This window comes from Scyliorhinus torazame, chromosome 2, assembly GCF_047496885.1.
Source record: "Scyliorhinus torazame isolate Kashiwa2021f chromosome 2, sScyTor2.1, whole genome shotgun sequence".
Lineage (NCBI taxonomy): Eukaryota > Metazoa > Chordata > Chondrichthyes > Carcharhiniformes > Scyliorhinidae > Scyliorhinus > Scyliorhinus torazame.
The window spans coordinates 353,236,544-353,261,690 of NC_092708.1; the positions used below are offsets into that span (position 1 = coordinate 353,236,544).

General features: G+C 47.7%; 2 protein-coding genes across 8 annotated transcripts in view; one reads left to right on the forward strand and one right to left on the reverse strand.

The window, feature by feature from the left end:
• Positions 1-13,040, reverse strand: part of LOC140403495 (echinoderm microtubule-associated protein-like 5) — a 415,808-nt gene extending 402,768 nt beyond the window's left edge. For all 6 annotated transcript variants that reach the window (XM_072491458.1, XM_072491449.1, XM_072491467.1 and 3 more), the window contains exon 1: positions 12,485-13,040. In XM_072491458.1, coding sequence (XP_072347559.1) covers positions 12,485-12,681 — 197 coding nt within the window. In that variant the 5' untranslated portion in view covers positions 12,682-13,040. The remainder of the gene's footprint in view (positions 1-12,484) is intronic.
• A 3,235-nt stretch (positions 13,041-16,275) lies between these two features.
• The window catches only part of ttc8 (tetratricopeptide repeat domain 8), an 89,407-nt gene continuing 80,535 nt past the window's right edge, over positions 16,276-25,147 (forward strand). The window contains exon 1 of one of the 2 annotated variants that reach the window (XM_072491556.1): positions 16,276-16,700. In XM_072491556.1, coding sequence (XP_072347657.1) covers positions 16,587-16,700 — 114 coding nt within the window. In that variant the 5' untranslated portion in view covers positions 16,276-16,586. The remainder of the gene's footprint in view (positions 16,701-25,147) is intronic. The other variant, XM_072491566.1, reaches the window with a different exon arrangement.

Below are 25,147 nucleotides of genomic sequence, written 5' to 3' on the forward strand. Positions count from 1 at the left end.
TGCTGTTAGGAGTACCTGAATTATTCTTATGTTGAACACACAATGAAATTTAGCACCAGTACTGTTATACAATAGTGGCTTGAAACATTAACTCATCTTTTTTTTTAAAATCTTTTTATTCTTCTCATTTTCAACATTTTTATCAATAAACAACCAAAGAAAAAACAAACAAAAACAAATGTAATAACAATCTCCCACACACAAACTGCCGCCGCTCAATATACAGACCAAAACAGTCCACCCGTACATTCCAGATAAAAAACACAAATTAACAATCAATCCGTAAACAGTGTAAACAAAAACAACAATACCCCCCCCCCCCCCAAGCCGTGTCACAGGGTGGAGAAGCTAACGTCCACCCCAACTAGACCCGCCTCGGAACAATCAGTGAGGCAAAAGGCTAACATCTGCCCCCGCACCCGCCTACTGCAAGAGCCATTCCGGCCACCGAGAAAGGCTTCTAGGGGGCTCTGGTTCCAAGTTCACGAGCACTACCCCCAAGATGACACTAAAAACCTCTCTCGAACAAATCCCTCACATTCCACGTAACTATCCTAACCGGGGTCTCTCTCCTCTTCCCCCCCCCCGCTATCCACCAACATCATAACTCCCACTGGGCTTCGCCCACCCCCTCTCGTTGTTACCATCGAGCCCTTCCCCCCCTCCCATAATCATCCCACCCACTTCCTCTCGAAAACACCTAACCCTGTATCGATCCGCTCCCCCAGCTTTTCACACCTCCTAGGCTAATGGAAACCTGTTCTACCAGGCTCCGAAGGCCACAGCCCTCCCCCACCACACTCCCGTTCACTGGCCAGCTTGAGCTAGCTTGAGCTAGCCAGTGCAGAGACCCCTGCCCAGGCCTAACAGTAACTCATCTTGGATAATAGAGCACATTCCAGGGAGTAGAGAAGTCAACAACAATTCTGACTCACAACATTTGTGAATGTGTAACATGCTGAGTATGGAAGAAAACAGCTTTCCATGAAACAACAGGTTTTCATTCATGAGAGTCCAGAAGTATCATAATGAGTGCCTTTGCTCTAGTATAATGCATAAACTACACTGTGGTAAACCACTGTATTGTACTGTTCTGCTGTATTGTTACATGCCTGGGCTTGTCCCTGCTGGCTCCGAACCACTGTAGTATATAAGTGTATTGTGGTAAACTGCCACTGTATTATATGTAATGTGGTAAACCACTGCCTGCTGGCTCCGCATCCCCTCGGGCTCGGTATAAAGGTGGCTAGTCTCTGCCGCTGCCTCAGTTCGGGATCCGAGGCCAGGAGGCTTTCTGTTTAGTTTATTAAAGCCTCAGTTATGTTCACCACTCGTCGTGTGTTCATTGATGGCATATCAATTTAATAAACTAAACAACTAAGATGAATTCATCACTCAAACCTGATCGCCTGGAGCTGGACCCACAGGCAGCCGACGCCACTGCAACATTTGAGCACGGGCTAAGCTGCTTCGAAGTGTACCTCGGATCCTCCATCGAAGACTTCACCGATCTCCAAAAGAAGCAGATCCTCAACGCATGGGTGAGCCCGCAAATCTTTCTTCTCATCAGGGATGCCCCCTCGCATACGGAGGCGATAATGCTGCTGAAGGGGCAATATGTGAAGTCAGTAAACGAGGTGTATGCTAGGCACCTTCTTGCCACGAGACGACAACGCCCTGGGGAATCACTAGCAGAATTCCTGCGTGCCTTGCGGGTACTCAGCCGGAACTGTGATTGCCAGGCGGTATTGGCTACCCAACACGCGGAGCTGTTGATCAGGGATGCTTATAGCGCGGGCATGAAATCAAGCTACATCCACCAGCGATTGCTAGAAGGGGGTACACTCGGCCTCCCAGAGACAGTGCAGCTCTCAAACTCGCTGGAGGTGGCCTTCCAGAACATGGAGGCCTACACCTCCGACCGCGTGACTCCCTCGTGGACCTCGTGGGCGCCGCCATCATCCGACCCGAGTGCAGCGAAAGCCTGTGCCGTGCAGCAGCCCGCCAACACCAGAAGCCCGAAGTGCTACTTTTGCGGCCAGGGGAATCATCCCAGACAACGCTGCCCTGCACGGAACGAGACTTGCAACGGGTATGGGAGGAAGGGCCACTTTGCGAAAGCCTGCCAGGCCCAATCTCGCCCTAAAACTTCTAGGCCCAGCACCGCTGCCTGCTGCCTGTCGAGGCCGCCCCCAGCTGCCGCGTCACCCGCCATGTGCGACCCGTGGGCGCCACCATCTTCGATCTCACCCGCCATGTGCGAACCAAGGGGGCCGCCATCTTTAACGACATCTTGTACTCCACCCGCCACGCGCGACCCATGGGGGCCGCCATCTTTGACGCCATCTCCGATGCCACGCGTGACCCATGGGGGCTGCCATCTTGGGACCACTCCGCAGCCTCCCAGGAGCCCTGCTCACCTGATCGTACGTTGGTCGCCGCCACCTCCGACCGGCCTACCCATCACCTTTCCGAAGCTCGCCTCCATCACGCTCGACCTGTCCCGGCCTCATCACCTCACAAAATCTACGATGACCGTCCGGATCAACGGGCACGAGACGGCCTGTCTTTTCGACTCCGGGAGCACAGACAGCTTCACACACCCAGATACGGTAAGGCGCTGCTCCCTCCCAATTTTACCCACGACCCAGAAAACCTCCCTGGCTTCCGGATCACATTCAGCAGAAATCCGGGGGTACTGTGTCGCGACCCTTACTGTTCAAGGCGTAGAGTACACTCATTTTAAACTCTACGTCCTTCCCCATCTCTGCGCTGCCCTATTACTGGGGCTCGACTTCCAGTGCCACCTCCAAAGCCTTACTTTAATGTTCGGTGGACCCCTGCCCCCCCTCACCCTCTGTAGCCTCGCGACACTTAAGGTCGCTCCACCCTCGCTCTTCGCTAACCTCACCCCGGACTGTAAGTCCGTCGCCACTCGGAGCAGACGATACAGTGCCCGGGACAGGGCCTTTATCAGGTCGGAGGTCCAGTGACTCCTACGAGAGGGGATCATTGAGGTTAATAACAGCCCCTGGAGAGCCCAAGTAATGGTCGTCAAGACTGGGGAGAAGCACCGGATGATCATCGACCATCAACCGGTACACGTAGCTCGATGCGTACCCGCTCCCCCGCATATCTGAAATGGTCAATCAGATTGCGCAGTATTGAGTCTTCTCCACAGTTGACTTGAAGTCCGCGTACCACCAGCTCCCTATCCGCCCGGAGGACCGCCAATACTCTGCCTTCAAGGCAGATGGCCGCCTCTACCACTTCCTCAGGGTTCCCTTCGGCGTCACCAATGGGGTCTTGGTCTTCCAACGAGAAATGGACCGAATGGTTGACCAGTACGGGCTGCGGGCCACGTTCCCGTACTTAGATAATGTCACCATCTGCGGCCATGACCAGCAGGACTATGACGAAAACCTCCGGCACTTCCTCCACACCGCTAAACTCCTGAACCTCACCTACAATAAGGAAAAATGCGTTTTCCGCACAACCCGCCTAGCCATCCTCGGCTACGTTGTGGAAAACGGAGTCCTAGGGCCCGACCCCGACCGCTGCATGCGCCCCCTCATGGAACTCCCCCTCCCCCACTGCCCCACGGCCCTGAAGAGATGCCTGGGGTTCTTCTCTTACTATGCCCAATGGGTCCCTAATTATGTGGACAAGGCCCGTCCGCTTATTAAATCCACCATTTTCCCCTGACGGCTGAGGCCCACCTGGCCTTCAACCGCATCAAGGCAGATATTGTCAAAGCCGCGATGCACGCTGTGGACGAGTCCAATCCGGAGTACATATGGAGTACAAAACGTACATCCCAAAGGTTTTATGCGGTTCATAGAATTATGACTGAAAGCAACAAGTTACAACTATCCAGAAGTCAGCTAATACTTGCAGAGTGCTCTTAAGATATTGTTGGCGAGAAATTACGGATGTTATCTAAATTAATATCCTCAATCTATATAATCTTCAAATTGTCCTTGTTCCATGGGTTCAGTCTGGAATCACTCTTCATTCTTTTTCATTAGCTTAATGAAAAAGCCAGCTATCACTGCAATGTTTGTGTCATTCATTGGCAGGCATTCCATGGGTACTCATCTTTACTCGTGTGATTTTAGAGCAGTATGCTACTTAGTTAGTTTTTTTATAAACATATTAATGAACATTTTAAAAGCAGCCTGGGATTGATAATTTTATTTCAACCAGAAGAACATTTATAAAATGTTGGTTATAGCTATTGCACAGGCTTTTAGAATGGACCTTTAAAGTTTGAATACACTTAGTAGCTTTCAGATTACACAACATCCATTAACATATTGCTTGGACAAAGGCATTTGAACTTTGATCATTCATTGCAATATGGTACAAAAGCATCATTGCAGTATTTTGTCGAAGAAATTATATTGTTTCATTACAAAGGAATTCTATTAACTCTGATTATACTTGACCACAAGAAAGAAATGGTCCAAATTTATTTTCTCCCTTTCGAATGGATAATTAATTTCTCTGATGAAGTTTAAAACACACAGGCATACACTCCCAAACTGTTCTTCCACTCCAATCAACTCAAAGGTGATGTCTATCCTGTCAGCACTTTCCCCCCAATTGGAGGCTATTAGGCTGCACTCCACACATATGATCACAAATGCATGGAATTCAGCCTTCTTCCAAGCATACAGTAGAATTTCTTATCAAACGGTCCTTCCAAGCCAGCATTTTTAGTGGTTACAATGATAATCAAGGACATTATAAATGTTATAGGATGCAATAGGGGCAGCACGGTGGCACAGTGCTTAGCACTGCTGCCTCACGGCACCAAGGACTCGGGTTCGACTTGTGGCATGTTTTTAATGTGCTGTCACAGGTGAGGCGCAGAACTTCAGTCTCTTCATTTGGAGTCAGCAATAAATTGATAATCGACTCTGGAGTCTCAAACGCAAAAGTATTTTTCACCCACCTCTTCTCTTTCAAAGTCTGAAACCTCTCCTCTGGAAAGCAGCGACAAGAACTGTTGATCAGCACAGTTAATTCGACTGAATAAGGCTTGCCAGTCTATTGACAGTGCCCTTACTAACACTGTTTTCTTCAATGTGTTGTAGTAATGTGGGGAAGATGTAGTAGTTTGGGCTTTGTACTCACACTTGCCAAACTTTCAATGACTTTTGGAAAACATCTATTTCATCTCAGTGCTGAAAGCTATCATCATACTTGCCTTGCAATTGAGCTTCAGTTTGTTTAGAATTTTAAAGGTAAGACATAGTTAGCACCCAACTCTCATTTGCCAGTACTTCCTTGTATATAATACACATGAGCTTTGCATCCTCATTTGCATTGGCACAATTAACAAAGCCATACCTCAAGAAATCATCTTTAGACTGCTTTGTTCCCAATTTCAGTTTCTTCTTAGTAAGTTGCTCAACAGAGGACCTGGAGCTCTGTACACAGCTCTCATGAGCACTGTTTTGTCCTGCCGTGGACTCTCCTGTGCAGCTCTCTCCCCAGCAGATTCAGTTATAGATCCTGGCCTGTTTGTGTCTCTGGCCCCCTTTTCCTTATAACAAAACAATCCATTTTCAGTTCTTCACAGTCCTGTCGCTTGCTCACAACTAGAAAATGGAAGAATCACTCTCCATGATTGTGCGCCAAAAGCACAGACATCAGTGTACGTACCGGGCATGTGACCTGCTCTCTGCCGCCGCTTCTGGCGGGAAAACTGCATTGTTCACATTTAAAGCCTGGTCGCAGCCGACATTCTCAATTTAAAAGCTGGTCACGGCTGTTGGGCACTTCTCCCACGATGCAGCGATCGATCACTCTGCGACCCACCTGCGGGTCACGACCCACATTTTGAAAAAGCCTGTCCTAGACTCCCCAGTGAGGGGAAACAACCTCAGTGTCTACTTTGTCAAGCCCCATCAGAATCTTGCATGTTGAAATAAGATCACCTCATTTTCCTAAACCTAATTTACTCAGTCTTGCATCATAGGATAACTCATTTTTGTCAGCAAGCAATCTGGTGAACCTTCACTGTACTGACTCTAATTCATGAACATCCTTCTTTAAACATGGAGAACAAAACTGATCACAGTTATCCACGCATGGTCTCACCAAAGTCCTGTACAAGTTGAAGCAAGATTTCTTATTCTTCTTCTCCAATCCCCTTACAATGAAGACAGATATACTATTTGCGCAGGTGGCAATACCAAGGTGCCCGGGTGGCAATGGGGGTGCCAGGGTGCCACCCTGCCCAGGCCCAACTACCTGGGGGCCTCCGATCGCCTGGGCAATCCCCCACCCCCGATCTCCTGGGTTGGGGGGGGGGCCCTAAAATGCTGTTTCGCCTGGTCCACGTTTTTGGAAGCTAGTACTAAACGGTGCCACGCAAGTTCTCCCAGACGCGAACTTTGATCCCGGGCCTTGGGTACTCTGGAGTAGACATATTTAAGTGAAGCTAACTGCTCACTTAAATATGCAAATCCGGATTCTGCCCAGTGAGGGTGGGATCCAGATCGTGAGATCTCACGAGGTGTCCCAAGCGTCGCAAATCTCGAGATTTAATGGTCACATCACGTCACCAAGTCTAGCGCGACAAGGCCATACAATCGCAACCTCTGCTTTTCTATTCCTACTACCAAACTAAACAACCTCAAACTTGCCCATATTTCCACACCCGCCTTTCAGAGGGTCAATGTTGATTCAATGCGAGGTTAGAAACAGGTCAAGCCCAGAGATCCCCGTGGAGATTTGTCTCGGCTCTCCTGGCAGACAATAAGTTCTTCAAGAAGGTGGCCTCGACGATAGAGGAATATATGGCGTCTAACCATGTTTTGGGAAGCATTGAAAGCAGTGGCCCAGGGGAGGGTAATAACTTCTATGGCCCACAGGGACAAGGGTGCGAGGGCGGAGAGCCAGAGGTTGGTGGATGGGAGGGGGGGGGGGGGGTATGCTGAGATGAGGCATGGGTTGGGATTCCTGGAGGTGGAGAGGAGGAAGGGACAGAGATTAGAGGTGCCATTGGGAGATAATGGAGTCCATTGGGTTGATGCAATTGGGGAAGGCACCAGGGCCAGATGGTTTTCCAACAGAATTTTATAAACAATTTTTGGCAGCGTTAGCTCCCCATCACCTGGGGATGCACAGTGTTTGGCGCGGGGGCAATTGCCGGGTACATTGGTGCAGGCGTCAATTTCTTTGATTCCAATAAAGAATAAGAACCTAGTGGAGTGTGGGTGGTATAGGCCCATTTCCCTGCTGAATACCAATGTGAAGGTGCTGGATAAAGTGTTGGTGAGGCGTCTGGAGATTTGCGACGCTTGGAACACCTCGCGAGATCTAACGATCTGGATCCCACCCTCACTGGGCAGAATCCGGATTTGCATATTTAAGTGAGCAGTTAGCTTCACTATCTGGCCCTGGTGTCTACTCCAGAGTACCCAAGGCCCGGGACCAACGATCCCATCCTCCCACCACCCCAAACAACGGTCCACCTGTTAATATATGCATCCAATAAAACAAACCCTCCCACGGTGGCAACAAAAAAACAAAGGAGAAAAAGAAAATGGAATCCGGGACCACCCATGGTCACCATTGACCTATAGAGTCCACTCCCCCTCCCCCCACTACACTCAACGCCCTCCAACCTCTGTAAAAGTACCGTACATGATACCCAAGAGTTGTACCCCGTCCCCCCCAGTCTCCAACTCCTCCCGTCCACTGCCTCTTGTAAAACTCCTCCTCCCAACCTCGGTTCCTTCCCCTCAACTTTCCACCCCGGTTAGACCACTCAGACCCTGTTCTGCCAGGCTCCGATGGCCGCAGCCCCTTCCCCCACCTCACTCCCGTTCGTTGGCCGGCTTAAACCGGCCAGCGTGGAAGCCCCCGCCCAGGTCCCTTTCCCCCTTGCCTAGACCTAGGAAAGCCCAGAAATCCCCTTTTAACACACAAACCACACATATCCACCTACATCCCAAAGAGCCCTCATTTTGAGTGAAAGTCCCATCACTTCCCTTGTCCAAATATATACAACATTGGCTCCTTTAGCCCATACACCCGCACGCAGTGAAACAAAAAAGAAAATACAGTCATGAGGTTACATCAGCACATGGCCATTTCTCAATTTCTCAGTTCTGCTACAGTCCTTCTGCCTTCGCAAACTCTTCCGCTGCTTTTGCCGTTCCAAAATAAAAGTCACTGAGCTTGTAAGTCACCCTCAGCTTCGCTGGATATACAAAGCCGCAATGCATCTTGCTCATGTACCTCTCTCATCGCCTTCCTCATTGTCTCCATGTATTTTGTAAACTGCCTTTCGAATTCCGCAGCCATCGCCTTAGTTATTTCTTCAGCCGTAAGCAATGCGGCCTCCCCTGGTGCTCCAGCCTCCATTTTCCTTGGTGACCCCGCGGTGACCTTTCCACTCCCCGACGGACCTTCAGCTGTTTTCCTTACGGACGTTCTTTTGCTCACCCTCGACATTTGTCTTCAGTGTGCCTTCACTCTGCCGCCTCTGTGCCTTCTCCCTGCTTTTGCCGCCTCCGTGGACCCTGGGACCGGGCTTAAAGCCCCGAAAATGCCGTTCCCAAACGGGAGCCCTCCATTGTGCGGCTGCCTCCCCCCACCGTCACCGGAAGTCGCATCTTGTCAACTTTAAGTACGGACAACCTATTCAATACTTCCTCTTCATCAATGTTAAATCCTCCTAGTGACTGAATTTCTTCCTCTTGGAACAGCATCTTCTTCCTTGGTATAGACTGGAGTAAATTATTCATTTAGTACCTCAACCATGCCCCTTGCCTCCACTTCGCCTTTTTGGTCCCTTACTCCTTTTACCATCTTTTTACTATTTATATGCCGATGGAAGATTTTGGGATTCCCTTTTATGTTGGCTGCCATTCTTTTTAATGCTTCCTCTTTGCTTCGCTTATTTGTTTTTTTCACCTCCCCTCTGAACCTTCTGTAGTCAGCCTGGTTCTCAATTGTATTTTCTACCTGACTTATGTCATAATCACATTTTTTCTCTTTCCACTTAATTTCCACCTCCTTTGTCATCTAGGGAGCTTTGACTTTCTTTGTCCTACCTTTCCTTTTGAGCAAATATACCTTGACCACGCCCGAACCATTTCTTCTTTGAAGATAGACCATTATTCAGCTACCATTTTTCCTGCCAATCTTTGGCTCCAATTTATTCAGCCCGAATCCATTCTAACCCCATTGAAGTTTTCTTTCCCCAGTTAATTATTCTTACTCTGGAGTGTTCATTGTTCAATTCCATAGTCATATGTTATAGTACAATGATCCCTGTCCCCTAAAATGTTTTCCCACTGACATGTAATCTAAATGGCCCACCTCATCCCCAAGAACCAAGTCGAGCAGTACCTCCTTTCTCCTTTGGGTGGACACATTATGCTGTTGAAAATTCTCTACATTCTATCAACTCTTGGCCCTCTCTGCTCTTTACACTACCACAAGGCCAGTCTATATTTGGATAATTAAAGTCCCCATCACTCTCATTTATGCACCACTCTAAATTTTCTGCAAATGTATTCCTCTTCATCCTTCCTACTAGTTGATTATCTATAGACTACATTGAGCAATGTAATTGCACCTTTTTTGTTGCTTAACTCTAGCCAAATCGATTTTGTCCATGACTCTTCTGGGACATGTTCTTTCTCCATATTAGCATAACTGGAACAAATTTGTTAGGGGGCACAGCTAGTTCAGGAGCACACGTCTACAGTACTATTGCCGGAACATTGTCAGGGCCCATATTATTTGCAGTATCTAGTGCCTTCAGCCATTTCTTGCTATCACATGGAGCGAATCAAATCAGCTGAAGATTGGTATGTGATTCTGGGCATCTCAGGATGCCCAAATGGATCATCCACTCAGCACTTCTGGCTGCTCTTGCAGATGTCTGGCATGGACACAATGGGCTAAATGGTCTCATCATGTGTTGTAACCATTCTATAATTCATTAACCATTTCTTCTACAACTTTGTTATTCTCCTTCAGTCTTTTCATACTGAGCCAGAGGGTCCAACTTTCCCTGCTATTCAAAAACAATATTACCAGCATTATTACTCTTGGTAACTCAGATGTATTACATTCTGCAACAGAATGTTACATTTTATTGGAGTACAATGATACTCCATTAGGAAACTTCGCAGCAAATTCTGCTCAGTTTATTTTGGATTTGGAGGCCCCACTCACACAAACATTTCCAAACTCCACGCCAAGCTGTGGGAGTCCTTTACAGCCATACTGCAGTTTGTATCTGACACCACCAGGTGTCTTGGTTAGAAAGAAGCTCTAAAGGTTGAATCAATTTACCAGCCACCCTGTTTACACACTATCTTTAGCATTACAGTAGAACAGGAATGGTTTCACAGTGACACTGAAAATGATCTGTTCAGTCAATTCACTTGTTGAAGTAGGTCACACAATTTTGGATAGGCTACATATGGATATGTGGACAGCCTATTCAACCCAACAAGCCCAAGCTGGTGAATATGCTCCAGTGTACTCCAACCTTCTTCATCTAACTAGCAGTCGCGTATCCATCTACTCCTTTTTTCCTCATGTTTATCTAGCATCCCATTAAATGTATCCATGCAGTTTGCCTCAATTACATTGTACGCAAGTGTTTTCTGTACTTTCATGACACTTGGGTAATGAGATCTCTCTTAAATTTCCTACTGGATTTTGTAGCTAGCTTATATTTACAATCTGTGGTTTTGGATGGCCCCACAAGTGGAAATACTCTCTCCAAGTATGCCCATCAAACCCTTTTGCGCACATACCATTAACAGCTCAAGGTATTTCCGTTTCTTTAATATATCACTGGGCACATAATGGAACACTAATAGTAAATTGCACCAGCATAAAAGTGCAATGCAAAACTAGGTATTTTTCAAAATGAAATGCCAGGATCAAGTTCAAGGATACCTGCCAGTCTCTGGGTTCAAATAGTAATTACACACCCATCAAGCTTCAATTACATAATTCAGGACGTCATTTATATCCCTTGGATAAAATTACATCCTTGTAATTCACCCTCTATGTACACATCCATATCAGCCATTTCTTATCTCCACTGATCACATTATGTAACAATTTGAAATGATTGAATTTAAATCAGTTCGGTAATCATGTTTGTTCTGGAATTTATTTGCAAAAAATGCCAAATTCATTGAACGTATATATAACAATATATATAGTTTAATTAATGTATTATATATAGCAATGATTTAACCATCAGCTCAACAAAATACCTTGCCACCATATTAATTTTCATGCTATGTCCGAAAGTCTTCCTGAAAACATCTGAACAGCTAAATCTTTCACTTCATATCCTCTGACACCACAGGACGGCGAATGGCAGACCATCTGTCGTTTGTAAGATTTAACCTTTATAATTTGGAGTCAAGAGACATCCTTCCATACAAAGAGAGCCACGCACCACGGAATCTAAAAAGTGGATTACTACATCTGATAAATTATACATGTCATGAATTTTTCTGACTAACTGTACCACAGCTTCAAAAGGGGAATGCAGAGCACTTTTATTTATTAAACAATGGCCTGGGTTCCGCTGCTTGGGTTCTATAAAACGCTCCCGTAACACAAACCATCCGCATGTATAAAGGAAGAGCAGCAATCGCCCGAGGATCAGTTATTCGCTTCCTTTAAACAAAAACAGAGCTGGTTTTACTTAGTTTGGGGAATCGTTCGATTGAGGGCTTTCAAAGTTGCGGGTTTCGAATTAAAGTCCACACGATCACCTATCAGAGATCCGGCATTCAGGATCGCAAAGTTGTCTAATTCAGGTTTTTAAACACCAATCGCCTCAAAATACAATTCCGGATTACTTGGACAAGCTTGGCGCTGTACAACGTAAAACAAGCTACATGGCATAAGCCTAAATACAATCTCAACCTGCAGCATGGATCGTCGACCCACTCATATACTGCGAATGTATTAATCTTATCCCAACAATCGCAGCTAATAAACACGATAGTTTTAAGTATCTTCTTTTTAATGGGAGCAACTTAATTCAAATTAATTGCACTTATACTGATGAGCTCGAAATCAATAAATGGTTTTGGCATGATGGCTGGCAATGCCCTTATTTACGGACGACATTCCAGGACCCAAATGAACAATTTATCCAATTAGGTGAGGAATTTAGAGGGGATGGGGGGGGGGGGGGGGGGTGAATGAAACATGGTCCCTTTGCAAATTCCGGCATCTACACACTTGAATTCTTGGCGTACCCGAAGTGGTTAATTTAAAGTGCGAAGGAACTAACCAGATTTGCAGACTCGCGGATACATGTTTGCCTCCTCCAGCGCGCAAGAGAGCCAGATAACGGGACGCAGGGACCGGATCGACCACTGGACGGGCATGTTTTCTCATTCGGGACTGGACACTTTATTTATTTTTTCAATGACGGTAACGGCAGTAATGAATCAAGTCAAGATCGGAATACCTGATTATATCGTCGTTGTGACCCAGAAAGAATTTCTGTTTGTGCTCCCGCGTGTTGTAAACCACCCCGACGCCCGCGACGAAATAGACGATCTCCTTGGACGCGGTGTAGTAGAGGTTGTTCCGACACTGGTGCCCCCGGTAGCCATAGACCCACTCCAGGCGGAGGTGGCAGTTGGGTGCCGTTCCATCAGCCATGCCGCCGCCTCCCACTGCCGCCACAGCACAGCGCCGTCCTCAACTGCTGTCTCCTCTTCCTTCCCCCAACCTCGTCCTGCACGCAACCAGATTGAAGATGCGCGAACACTCAACAGTTGTCATGCATTTTATTTATTTATTTCCGATCCCTCTCACTCTCCCACGCACACTTTACGAACGTCAGAAACGCATGACGTCAACTCTTTCTCACACACATACACACACCTAGCCCACCCCAATAATATTTAAAATAAATGAAGCTGCCGCGGGGCTCTGGGCAGGCTGACAGGTTGCCTTCGCCTCGCCATAAGCTCTTCGCCTCAAGTCCTCAGCGCTTTGACACCTCCGTCCGCCGCGCGCACCTCCACGCCCCGCCCCGCTCGCGCGTCGGCCCGGCCAATCCCCCCCCCCAACGCGCTCCGTTGATGGACCGCACCGCCGGCCCAATGGGAAGAGGCGCGGTCGCCCACGTCACGTCCAGCGCGGCTCCGCCTACTCCGTCTCCACGCCCCCGGGCCCCGCCCCTCGCGCGCGCGCGCCCGCCGCTCTCCCCCTCCCCCCCCCCGCCCCCCCCTGCCGCCGCCTATCGCGCGCGCGGCTCCGCCGCGGCCCAGAAGCTTTTCGCTGGCTGAGGAAACGAAGGGGGGAGGATTGGAGGACGCGAGAGTCGACTTGCATTAGCCCGGCGATTATCTAATGATGCACCGGCACCCACTCGGAGCCGGAAATCGGAAACAGAGTCAGAGTATACTGGAAATAGAAAATAGCAGGTCAGGCAGCAAGCAGTGTGTGGGAAAGAGACGTTGAACTTTCCCAGGCATCGATTGCCTGGTTTTTTGACGAAGAATAATTGATTACTACTGTATCTAAAATAGCAATCTGAAATTAAAAAGACTGGAAATACTCAGCGGCTCATGGCTGTACATTTTCTGTGACTGGATGTTTGTTTAAAACTTTATTTAAAACCTTTGATGCCTGACCTGCTGAGTGTTTTCAGCATGTTGTTGCAGATTTTCAGTATCTACAGGTGCTGATTTTTCTCTCCAGTTTAAAGTCTCTACTTACCTTGTTTACAAAAAAAGACATAACGCAATCTATCTAGGTTGCATACACCTCAAGCTCTAGCTTGCATCCACCGATTCATATGGGGAAGGAATAATTTACCTCAACGTGGTGTATATCGTTTCGTTTCCAAAATAATGAGGAAACGACATTGACGTAGAATGATTGTCAAAGTGAATATTCTGCTGTAGCCACCCTCGGCTATGTGGTCCAGAACGGAGTTCTGGGGCCCGATCCCGACCGCAGCGCCCCCTCATGGAGCTCCCCCTCCCCCACTGCCCCAAAGCCCTCAAACGCTGCCTGGGGTTCTTCGTACTACGCTCAGTGGGTCCCAAACTATGCAGACAAGGCCCGCCCACTCATACAGTCAACCCATTTTCCCCTGACGGCCGAGGCACAACAGGCCTTCACCTGTATCAGAGCCGATATCGCCAAGGCCGGGATGCACGCAGTAGACAAGACACTGCCCTTTCAAGTAGAGAGCGACGCATCAGACGTCGCCTTAGCCGCCACCCTCAATCAGGCAGGCAGGCCTGTGGCATTCTTTTCCTGCACCCTTCATGCCTCAGAAATTCGGCACTCATCCGTCGAAAAAGAGGACCAAGCTATCGTTGAAGCTGTGCGGCATTGGAGGCATTACCTGGCCGGCAGGAGATTCACTATCCTCACTGACCAACGGTCGGTAGCCTTCATGTTCAATAACACACAGCGGGGCAAGATCAAGAATGATAAGATCTTGAGGTGGAGGATCACCTACAATTACGAGATTTTGTAACGCCCCGGCAAGCTCAATGAGCCCCCAGACGCCCTATCCCGAGGTACATGTGCCAGCGCACAGGTAGACCGACTCCGGACCCTGCACGACAGTCTTTGTCACCCGGGAGTCACACAGTTGTACCAGTTCATAAAGGCCTGCAATCTGCCCTACTCCGTCGAGGAAGTACGGACAATCACCAGGGACTGCCAGGTCTGTGCGGATTGCAAGCCGCATTTCTACCGGCCAGACCGTGCGTGCCTGGTGAAGGCCTCCCGCCCCTTTGAGCGCCTCAGTGTGGATTTCAAAGGGCCCCTCCCCTCCACCGACAGTAACACGTATTTTCTCAGTGTGGTCGATGAGCACTCCAGATTCCCCTTCGCCATCCCATGCCCAGATATGATGTCTGCCACCGTCATCAAAGCCCTCAACACAATCTTCGCTCTGTTTGGTTTCCCCGCCTACATCCACAGTGACAGGGAATCTTCCTTCATGAGTGATGAGCTGCGTCAGTTCCTGCTCAGCAGGGGTATCACCTCCAGCAGAGCGCCAAGCTACAACCCCCGGGGAAATGGACAGGTACAGAGGGAGAATGGGACGGTATGGAGGGCCGTCCAACTGGCCCTACGGTCCAGGAACCTCCCGGCCTCCCGCTGGCAGGAGGTCCTCCCTGATGCACTACACTCCATTTAGTCACTACTGTGCACCGCCACTAACAACACATCCCATGAACATCCTTTTGCCTTCCCCAGGAAGTCCACATCTGGGGTGTCGCTCCCAACTTGGCTCACAACTCCAGGACCCGACCTGCTCCGTAGGCATGTCCGACTTCACAAGGCAGACCCGTTGGTGGAAAGGGTGCAATTGCTCCATGCAAACCCTACGTGGCATACCCCGACGGCCGCCAGGATACTGTCTCCCTCAGGGACCTGGCACCAGCAGGACACACACACACACACCCTCGGCCCGGCTCCACCCTCCCCCCCCCCCCCCCGCGCTCCCAGCAGCAACCTCCCCCAGGACCATCCGTCCTCCCCCTGCCCTCGCTCGAGGATGAAGAGGATTTTGGCACGGTCCCGGAGGCTCCGGACATCAGACCAGCATCGGCATCGCCGCCACCACTACGTCGCTCCCAGTGGTACATCAAGGCCCCCAGACCGGTTAAACCTCTAACTGGTCCACTGGACTTCAAAAGACATTTTTTCCCCCTCTCTTATCAAAAATTGTAAATGTAAATGTAAAAAGAAAACCATTTGTTGCCTATAGATCTCCACCACCCCCGCTGGACTCAATTTTAACAGGGGGTGAATGTGGTAAACCACTGTTGCACCTCTATTCGGTGATGTATGGTAGGACCTGTACTACAGGTACATTGGTAGTCCCTGCCTGCTGGCTCCGCCCAGTAAGCAGAGTATAAATATGTGTGTCCTCTATGCTGCAGCCATTTCACCAGCTGCTGTGGGAGGCCACACATCTTAGAGCAATAAAACCTCAGTTGTACCCAACTCAAGTCTTTGTGCAATTGATTGTGCATCATCTGCAAAACAAGGTGCTCAGCGCTGAATGTCAATGACTTGATTTGCGTTATTGTGATAACGGGGGGCTATTTCATAAAACAATGCAATATTGGTGCGTTCAAAAAATGTCACATGCAGGATATTGCAAACATGAATAAAGAAATGCATTCCTTTCTACATTGATATGTATTTTATGTGAAGACAAGGAGCTTTGGTTTATGAATGGCCATTGATGTTGACAACTGGAACAAGCTGATTGACCAGTAACCATGAAGCTCAAGGTCGTTATCACTCCCCGTGTTTCCAGTTTTTAAACAAACACACGAAATATAATTCTAAACGATGCTCGCCTTAGCGTGATGACTATAATTTTCGATAAATGTTATCCCGAGCTAAGCGTGCTAAACGCCACAAAGATCGCGGCTGCTGATGTGTTAGGCAGTTGTGGAGCCACCCCGCGGTTCGCGAAGACCCAGCGATGCCGTTGCTGGGGGTGACGGAGGAAGGCCCCGAGGTGCCGCTGCCAGCCTCCAGTCGCCGACTCCCCGGGATCGGAGTCCCGCTGGAGTAAGATGGGGCTGGACATGGACCCCATGTTTTTGGCCTGGAGCCATTTCCGAAGGCGCAAGTTCCAAACCTGTGCGGATCTCTGCGCCAAGCTGCTGGAGAGCAACCCATACGACCAGGTAGAGAAGAGGGAGCCGGCAGCTCATTGTAAATAACGTTCATAAATTGTCCGCCATCCCGACATAGTTTCTGTCTCTCCAGCTAATATATCGAAAATCGCAAGTACCGGTGATTTTTTTGTTGTTGTTGTTGTTGTCTAATACTGCCAAGCAGCAACGGTACAATAAATTTGCACCATCTGAAAAGCTTCCTTGTAAGATGGATGATTAAAGGACAAGTTCATCTGTCTTTCATTCGCTGTCAAGGCTGTACAGCCACACACGGGTATATGTTTCCTCCATGAGTTTAGACTCAGCTTGTTCATATGTGTCATTCATATAGCTGAAGCCTTTGAAGCTCAGTCTAATTAGGCATCAATATTGCAACAATATATCCCCACTTTAGCAGCTCCCTCATTTCAGCTATTGGAGAATTACAGAATTAAAATTATTTGTGATTTTGTACATGCAAAATCTCAATTTCTGAAAGCAACAATAGTGCCGTGGCTTGTCTGTATATATACTTTCCTGTTTATAAAATAAATACAATTTCCTCCCAACATTTTAATTCAATTTCATGTGTTTTTTAATTCGTTATATTCTGGGATGATACTTTTTGCATTAATATAATGCAGAAGTCACTTGTCAACTTGTCATTTCTCATGAATTAATTTCTTTACTTTGCAATATTGAGAACTTTAATGGAATTTTGTGGGATAGTAGTCTGGCTTCATTTTACAGTCATGAACATTAATCTTGCACAAAATGATGGATTTTAAATCACCTTTCTGGGATTGAACATTCAATCCACTGTTCATTATTTAAAATTAAAATGCCGGTCCTAAAGACAAAACGATTAATTGATTATGGGATATGAAGGTATCACTGGTGTATTATTCTGTTGTACTGTTCAAGTTAAGGCAGTCTTACTGTAAATGTTTCCTTGTGTAAATAAAGATATTTCAAAAAATTCAAAGCATGATCAATAATTGATTACAAAAATAATTACTAGTTAATCTTTTAGAACATAGAACATAGCTATGTGTAGCTCAAAGCCAAAATTTAGTGATTGCGTTCTGGAAGATCTTATCCTGCGGACCAGTGATATAGAGTTGAGTGGGTTATAAGGCACTCAAATGAAATGTTGCAATGAAAAGTTAATTTGGCGTGAAACAGGAAATTACAAAATCCATTTTAATCCCTTAAAATGGGATTGTGTTTAATTCACTGCCTGATGTTTTTACTTTCAATTAGGCTGTAATTTTTCCTTGAAGAAAATGATGTGCTGATAATTTGTCGGTTTCAGTGGATAGTCAGACGCTTTTTCCCAGTGGAAAAGTTCATTACTAGGGAACATAGGTTTACGGTGGAAAGGGGAAAGTTTAGAAGAGATGTGCGAGGCAAGTTTTTTACACCGAGGATGGTGAGTTCCTCGAATGCATTGCCGGGGAAGGTGATGGAAGCCGATACGATAGCGGCGTTTATGGGGCACCTTGACGAATACATGGATGCGCTAGAAATAGAGGGATACAGATCCCGGAAGTGCAGAAGGTTTTAGTTTAGACTGGCTACATGATCGGTGCAGACTTGGAGGGCCGAAGAAAGAGCCTGTTTCTGAGCTGTCCTGTTCTTTGTTGTTTAGTGAGAAAACCGGCGTATAGCTCTCCAGTTACAAAGCTTGAGTTTTCTCTCCAGATTCTCTGGCACTCTGTGCATAGGGAATCTGTTGACATGGTTTCTGTCATCACTGGTGGGCGGGACTGATCGAGCCAGCAAGGGTAGCTCCACAGAGGTCAGGGCACCATCGTTAAAGGACGCTTCAATCTGCGCTGATTAACTCCCCATCACAGACACAGAAGACGCTCCCACCATACCAAGCAGCCAAGCGACCCTCCCCATCTTTAAAGGGTGCCCTGATCTGCATTTGAGATTAAATCCCATCAGACACTGGGACACTTTCTCCCCCCCCCACCCCCCCCCCAAAAAAAAACACTGACATCAGGGCGACTGTCCCCCGCACATCAGAGGAATGCCTTAACCCCACACCCCTCAAAGGGGCTTCCCAGAGGGCCTACCCCAGAATTGCCATCCTGGCACTCCCTGGGCATGTCCCTCTTCTTCCCCTCCCTCCCTCCACCCCTGGGGTAATACCTACCTACCCCATCGGCTTCCCTTTGACCACTTCAAGTTTTAAATAGCAGTAAACCTCACCAATATATGAGGGGGGGGGAACATATTGTGGGAAACCATTTAATTATATTTAAATGATTACAGTTTACTGAAATAAGTCACTGATGAGAAGCATGGAAATTCCGAAAAGAAGATCTTGCCAATGAGAATCTTGTTTTCTCACTGCAGCTGAATTTTGGTCTGCTTCATCGACTCTTGTGGCATATTGGGACCTGCACGCCATTACCATTCTTCCCCCCCCCCCCCCCCCCCCCCCCCCCCCACTGAAAAGAAAGTTGTGCTATTATGTTGGTTTCCCCTTCCATTAGCTCTCTCCCTCAACCTACTATTCAGAAATTGTATTAGGAAATGGAGGTTATGGCACCCCTGGAGAACAGAAATCACAGAATCGTGAAGTGTAACAAGATCTGGGATTCAGTCATAACCGGGGCAAGGGTTGTAACTATAAAAGGAGTTAATTCACAGACATTAGGGGAGAAGCAAAACAAATGGCAGATAATGTTTGGCTTAATTTCAGTAGTAGAAAACTGCAATGAAAGATGATACTGGGCCTACAGAAGAAATGTGTTCCTACATTCATAAAGATTAAATTGATTAACAAATAGAGTTGAAGTAAAGAGGAAAAATTGCCCCTAAAATCTTTACAGAAGAAAGGATAAAGTTAATACACAGAAAGACATCCAATGTTTGATCACAGAAAGACATCCAATGTTTGATCAGAAAAGCAAAGTAAAACCTAAATAAAGCTTATACAGATGTAACAGTGAAAGAAAATCTTTCGATACTGTAATGAGGGTTTTCATAGAAAATATAGTATTAAAATGGGTTTGAATGTGCAGATTAACACAGAGAAAACATGAATGACCCTGCCTCTTGGGAGACAAAATGAGTACAGAGAAAAATTACAGTATTTCCATTCAAATCAGATGATGGCCTGGATATGTTAACAAGTTTTAAAACAAATAAATCCGGTTGGATGGTTTTTATGCCAGCAAAGATATAGAACATAGAACATAGAACAATACAGCGCAGTACAGTCCCTTCGGCCCACGATGTTGCACCAAAACAAAAGCCATCTAACCTACACTATGCCATTATCATCCATATGTTTATCCAATAAACTTTTAAATGCCCTCAATGTTGGCGAGTTCACTACTGTAGCAGGTAGGGCATTCCACGGCCTCACTACTCTTTGCGTAAAGAACCTACCTCTGACCTCTGTCCTACATCTATTACCCCTCAGTTTAAAGTTATGTCCCCTCGTGCCAGCCATTTCCATCCGCGGGAGAAGGCTCTCACTGTCCACCCTATCCAACCCCCTGATCATTTTGTATGCCTCTATTAAGTCTCCTCTTAACCTTCTTCTCTCCAACGAAAACAACCTCAAGTCCATCAGCCTTTCCTCCTAAGATTTTCCCTCCATACCAGGCAACATCCTGGTAAATCTCCTTTGCACCCGCTCCAAAGCCTCCACGTCCTTCCTATAATGCGGTGACCAGAACTGTACGCAATACTCCAAATGCGGCCGTACCAGAGTTCTGTACAGCTGCAACATGACCTCCCGACTCCGGAACTCAATCCCTCTACCAATAAAGGCCAACACTCCATAGGCCTTCTTCACAACCCTATCAACCTGGGTGGCAACTTTCAGGGATCTATGTACATGGACACCTAGATCCCTCTGCTCATCCACACTTTCAAGAACTTTACCATTAGCCAAATATTCCGCATTCCTGTTATTCCTTCCAAAGTGAATCACCTCACACTTCTCTACATTAAACTCCATTTGCCACCTCTCAGCCCAGCTCTGCAGCTTATCTATATCCCTCTGTAACCTGCTACATCCTTCCACACTATCGACAACACCACCGACTTTAGTATCGTCTGCAAATTTACTCACCCACCCTTCTGCGCCTACCTCTAGGTCATTGATAAAAATGACAAACAGCAATGGCCCCAGAACAGGTCCTTGTGGTACTCCACTTGTGACTGTACTCCATTCTGAACATTTCCCATCAACCACCACCCTCTGTCTTCTTTCAGCTAGCCAATTTCTGATCCACATCTCTAAATCACCCTCAATCCCCAGCCTCCGTATTTTCTGCAATAGCCTACCGTGGGGAACCTTATCAAACGCTTTGCTGAAATCCATATACACCACATCAACTGCTCTACCCTCATCTACCTGTTCAGTCACCTTCTCAAAGAACTCAATAAGGTTTGTGAGGCATGACCTACCCTTCACAAAGCCATGCTGACTATCCCTGATCATATTATTCCTATCTAGATGATTATAAATCTTGTCTCTTATAATCCCCTCCAAGACTTTACCCACTACAGACGTGAGGCGCACCGGTCTATAGTTGCCGGGGTTATCTCTGCTCCCCTTTTTGAACAAAGGGACCACATTTGCTGTCCTCCAGTCCTCTGGCACTATTCCTGTAGCCAATGATGACATTAAAATAAAAGCCAAAGGTCCAGCAATCTCTTCCCTGGCCTCCCAGAGAATCCTAGGATAAATCCCATCAGGTCCCGGGGACTTATCTATTTTCAGCCTGTCCAGAACTGCCAACACCTCTTCCCTACGTACCTCAATGCCATCTATTCCATTAGCCTGGGGCTCAGCATTCTCCTCCACAACATTATCTTTTTCCTGAGTGAATACTGACGAAAAATATTCATTTAGTATCTCGCCTATCTCTTCAGACTCCACACACAATTTCCCATCCCTGTCCTTGACTGGTCCTACTCTTTCCCTAGTCATTCGCTTATTCCTGACATACCTATAGAAAGCTTTTGGGTTTTCCTTGATCCTTCCTGCCAAATACTTCTCATGTCCCCTCCTTGCTCGTCTTAGCTCTCTCTTTAGATCCTTCCTCGCTACCTTGTAACTATCCATCGCCCCAACTGAACCTTCACACCTCATCTTCACATAGGCCTCCTTCTTCCTCTTAACAAGAGATTCCACTTCCTTGGTAAACCACGATTCCCTCACTCGACGCCTTCCTCCCTGCCTGACCGGTACATACTTATCAAGAACACGCAGTAGCTGATCCTTGAACAAGCCCCACTTATCCAGTGTGCCCAACACTTGCAGCCTACTTCTCCACCTTATCCCCCCCAAGTCACGTCTAATGGCATCATAATTGCCCTTCCCCCAGCTATAACTCTTGCCCTGCGGTGTATACTTATCCCTTTCCATCATTAATGTAAACGTCACCGCATTGTGGTCACTGTCCCCAAAGTGCTCTCCTACCTCCAAATCCAACACCTGGCCTGGTTCATTACCCAAAACCAAATCCAACGTGGCCTCGCCTCTTGTTGGCCTGTCAACATATTGTTTCAGGAAACCCTCCTGCACACACTGTACAAAAAACGACCCATCTATTGTACTCGAACTATATCTTTTCCAGTCAATATTTGGAAAGTTAAAGTCTCCCATAATAACTACCCTGTTACTTTCGCTCTTATCCAGAATCATCTTCGACATCCTTTCCTCTACATCCCTAGAACTATTAGGAGGCCTATAAAAAACTCCCAACAGGGTGACCTCTCCTTTCCTGTTTCTAACTTCAGCCCATACTATCTCGGAAGAAGAGTCCCCATCTAGCATCCTCTCCGCCACCGTAATACTGCTCTTGACTAGCCGCGCCACACCTCCCCCTCTTTTGCCTCCTTCTCTGAGCTTACTAAAACACCTAAACCCCGGAACCTGCAACATCCATTCCTGTCCCTGCTCTATCCATGTCTCCGAAATGGCCACAACATCGAAGTCCCAGGTACCAACCCATGCTGCCAGTTCCCCTACCTTGTTTCGTATACTCCTGGCATTGAAGTAGACACACTTCAAACCACCTACCTGAACACTGGCCCCCTCCTGCCATGTCAAATCTGTGCTCCTGACCTCTATACTCTCATTCTCCCTTACCCTAAAACTACAATCCAGGTTCCCATGCCCCTGCTGCATTAGTTTAAACCCCCCCAAAGAGCATTAACAAATCTCCCCCCCAGGATATTTGTGCCCCTCAGGTTCAGATGTAGACCATCCTGTCTGTAGAGGTCCCACCTTCCCCAGAAAGAGCCCCAGTTATCCAGAAATCTGAATCCCTCCCGCCTGCACCATCCCTGTAGCCACGTGTTTAAATGCTCTCTCTCCCTATTCCTCATCTCACTATCACGTGAGAGAATTTATATACCCTGATATTGAGTTATATTCTGAATGGCAACCTAAAATATGAATCCCAAAGCAGCAACGGTAAAACAATTTAATGGTACCCAAAGGGCATCCATGGTAGATACATGCTTGTCAGATAGATGATTAAAGGGACGAGTTTACTGTCTTCATTCGTTCACTGGCAAGGGTGTAAACACACACTGATATTTGTTATCTTAATGATTTTACACTCTACCACTGCTTTGAATATTTATATAACTTGTTATTTTCAATATAAACTACAGACCTAAAAGCCTTCCTTCAATTCTGTGTCACATAATGGAATTGATTACCTGTGCAACAACCGAGTAACAGAAAAATTAGGTCTGACTTCCGGGTGCGGCGATGACCAGCTGAGTCGCACGTTTCGGCAGCTCCCGGTGAAACGGACTTTTGGGCTCTTGATAGGAGCCCCAATGGCAATTTTGACGGCTAAAAACACTGTGCGGTAAACCAGAAGGGAATCCCCCCTGGGTACGGATGAAAAAAGGAGGAGAAAGTGGCCGGATTGCAGTGGATCCTTTAGAACAGCGGCAAGGAAGGCAAGCAAAAACCAAGATGGCGTCGGAAGGTGGCAGTTTAACATGGGGCCCTGAACAACAAGAGTTCTTGAAATGCTGTGTGGAAGAGCTCAAAAAGGAAATGAAGAAAGAGCTGTTGGCCCCGATACTACAGGCGATCGAAGGGCTAAAGGAGGAACAAGGGCTAAAGGAGGAACAAAAGACCCAGGAGCGGGAGCTTCGGGTCGTGAAGGCAAAGGCAGCCGAGAATGAGGACGACATACAGGGCCTGGTGGTGAAGACGGAGACGCATGAGGCACATCAGAAATGATGTGTGGAAAGGTTGGAGGCACTGGAGAACAACGCAAGGAGGAACAACCTGAGGATTCTTGGTCTTCCTGAAGGTGTGGAGGGAGCGGACGTCGGGGCATATGTGAGCACGATGCTGCACTCGTTAATGGGAGCGGAGGCCCCGGCGGGTCCGTTGGAGGTGGAGGGAGCATACCGAGTGATGGCGCGAGGGCCGAGAGCAGGAGAAATTCCCAGAGCCATAGTGGTGAGATTCCTCCGTTTTAAGGATAGAGAAATGGTCCTTAGATGGGCAAAGAAAACTCAGAGCAGTAAATGGGAGAACGCGGTGATCCGCGTTTATCAAGACTGGAGTGCGGAGGTGGCGAGAATGAGGGAGAGCTTTAATCGGGCCAAGGCGGTGCTTCATAAAAAGAAGATAAAATTTGGAATGCTGCAACCGGCAAGACTGTGGGTCACATATCGAGGGAGGCACCACTACTTTGAGACGGCGGATGAAGCGTGGACTTTTATTGTGGAAGAAAAACTGGAATGAGCGGGTTATTAAAAAGAATGTTTGAACAAAGTGGTGGGGCGAATGTGGGGGGCAAAGAGGGGGGTTAAAAAGGGGGGAAAGTGGAGTTTTATGTACTAATCCTGCGATGTGGTAACTTTTCTCTCTTCCACAGGTGGTGATGGGGGGAGGAGGGGAGGTGGAGGAGATGGGGCGTTGGCCATTGGGGGCGGGTCCAAGGGAGAAGCGCGGGCTTGGTTCCCGCGCTATGATAATCATGGCGGGAATAGAGAAGCAGGAAGGAGGGGGCGTCGCACGGTGCGAGCCGAGGTCACGGGGGGAAGCCGAGGTCGGCCAGAGTTTGCTGACTTCTGGGAGCAACATGGGGGGAGTAATTACGCTAGCGGGGGATCTAGCGGGGGGGGGTGGGAGGGGGGAATTACTGGGTTGCTGCTGCTGGGGAGAGGGGGGAGCTGGTATGGGAGGGGATGGGCGGGGGGGCACCGCCTGGGGGAGATACAGCTGCGTGGGAACCGGATGAGGAGCTGGAAAAAGGTGATGGCTAATCGACAAGGGGGGGGGTAGGAAGCCCCCCAACCCGGCTGATCACGTGGAACGTGAGAGGGCTGAACGGGCCGATAAAGAGGGCACGGGTACTCGCACACCTTAAGAAACTTAAGGCAGATGTGGTTATGTTACAGGAAACGCACCTGAAACTGATAGACCAGGTTAGGCTACGCAAAGGATGGGTGGGGCAGGTGTT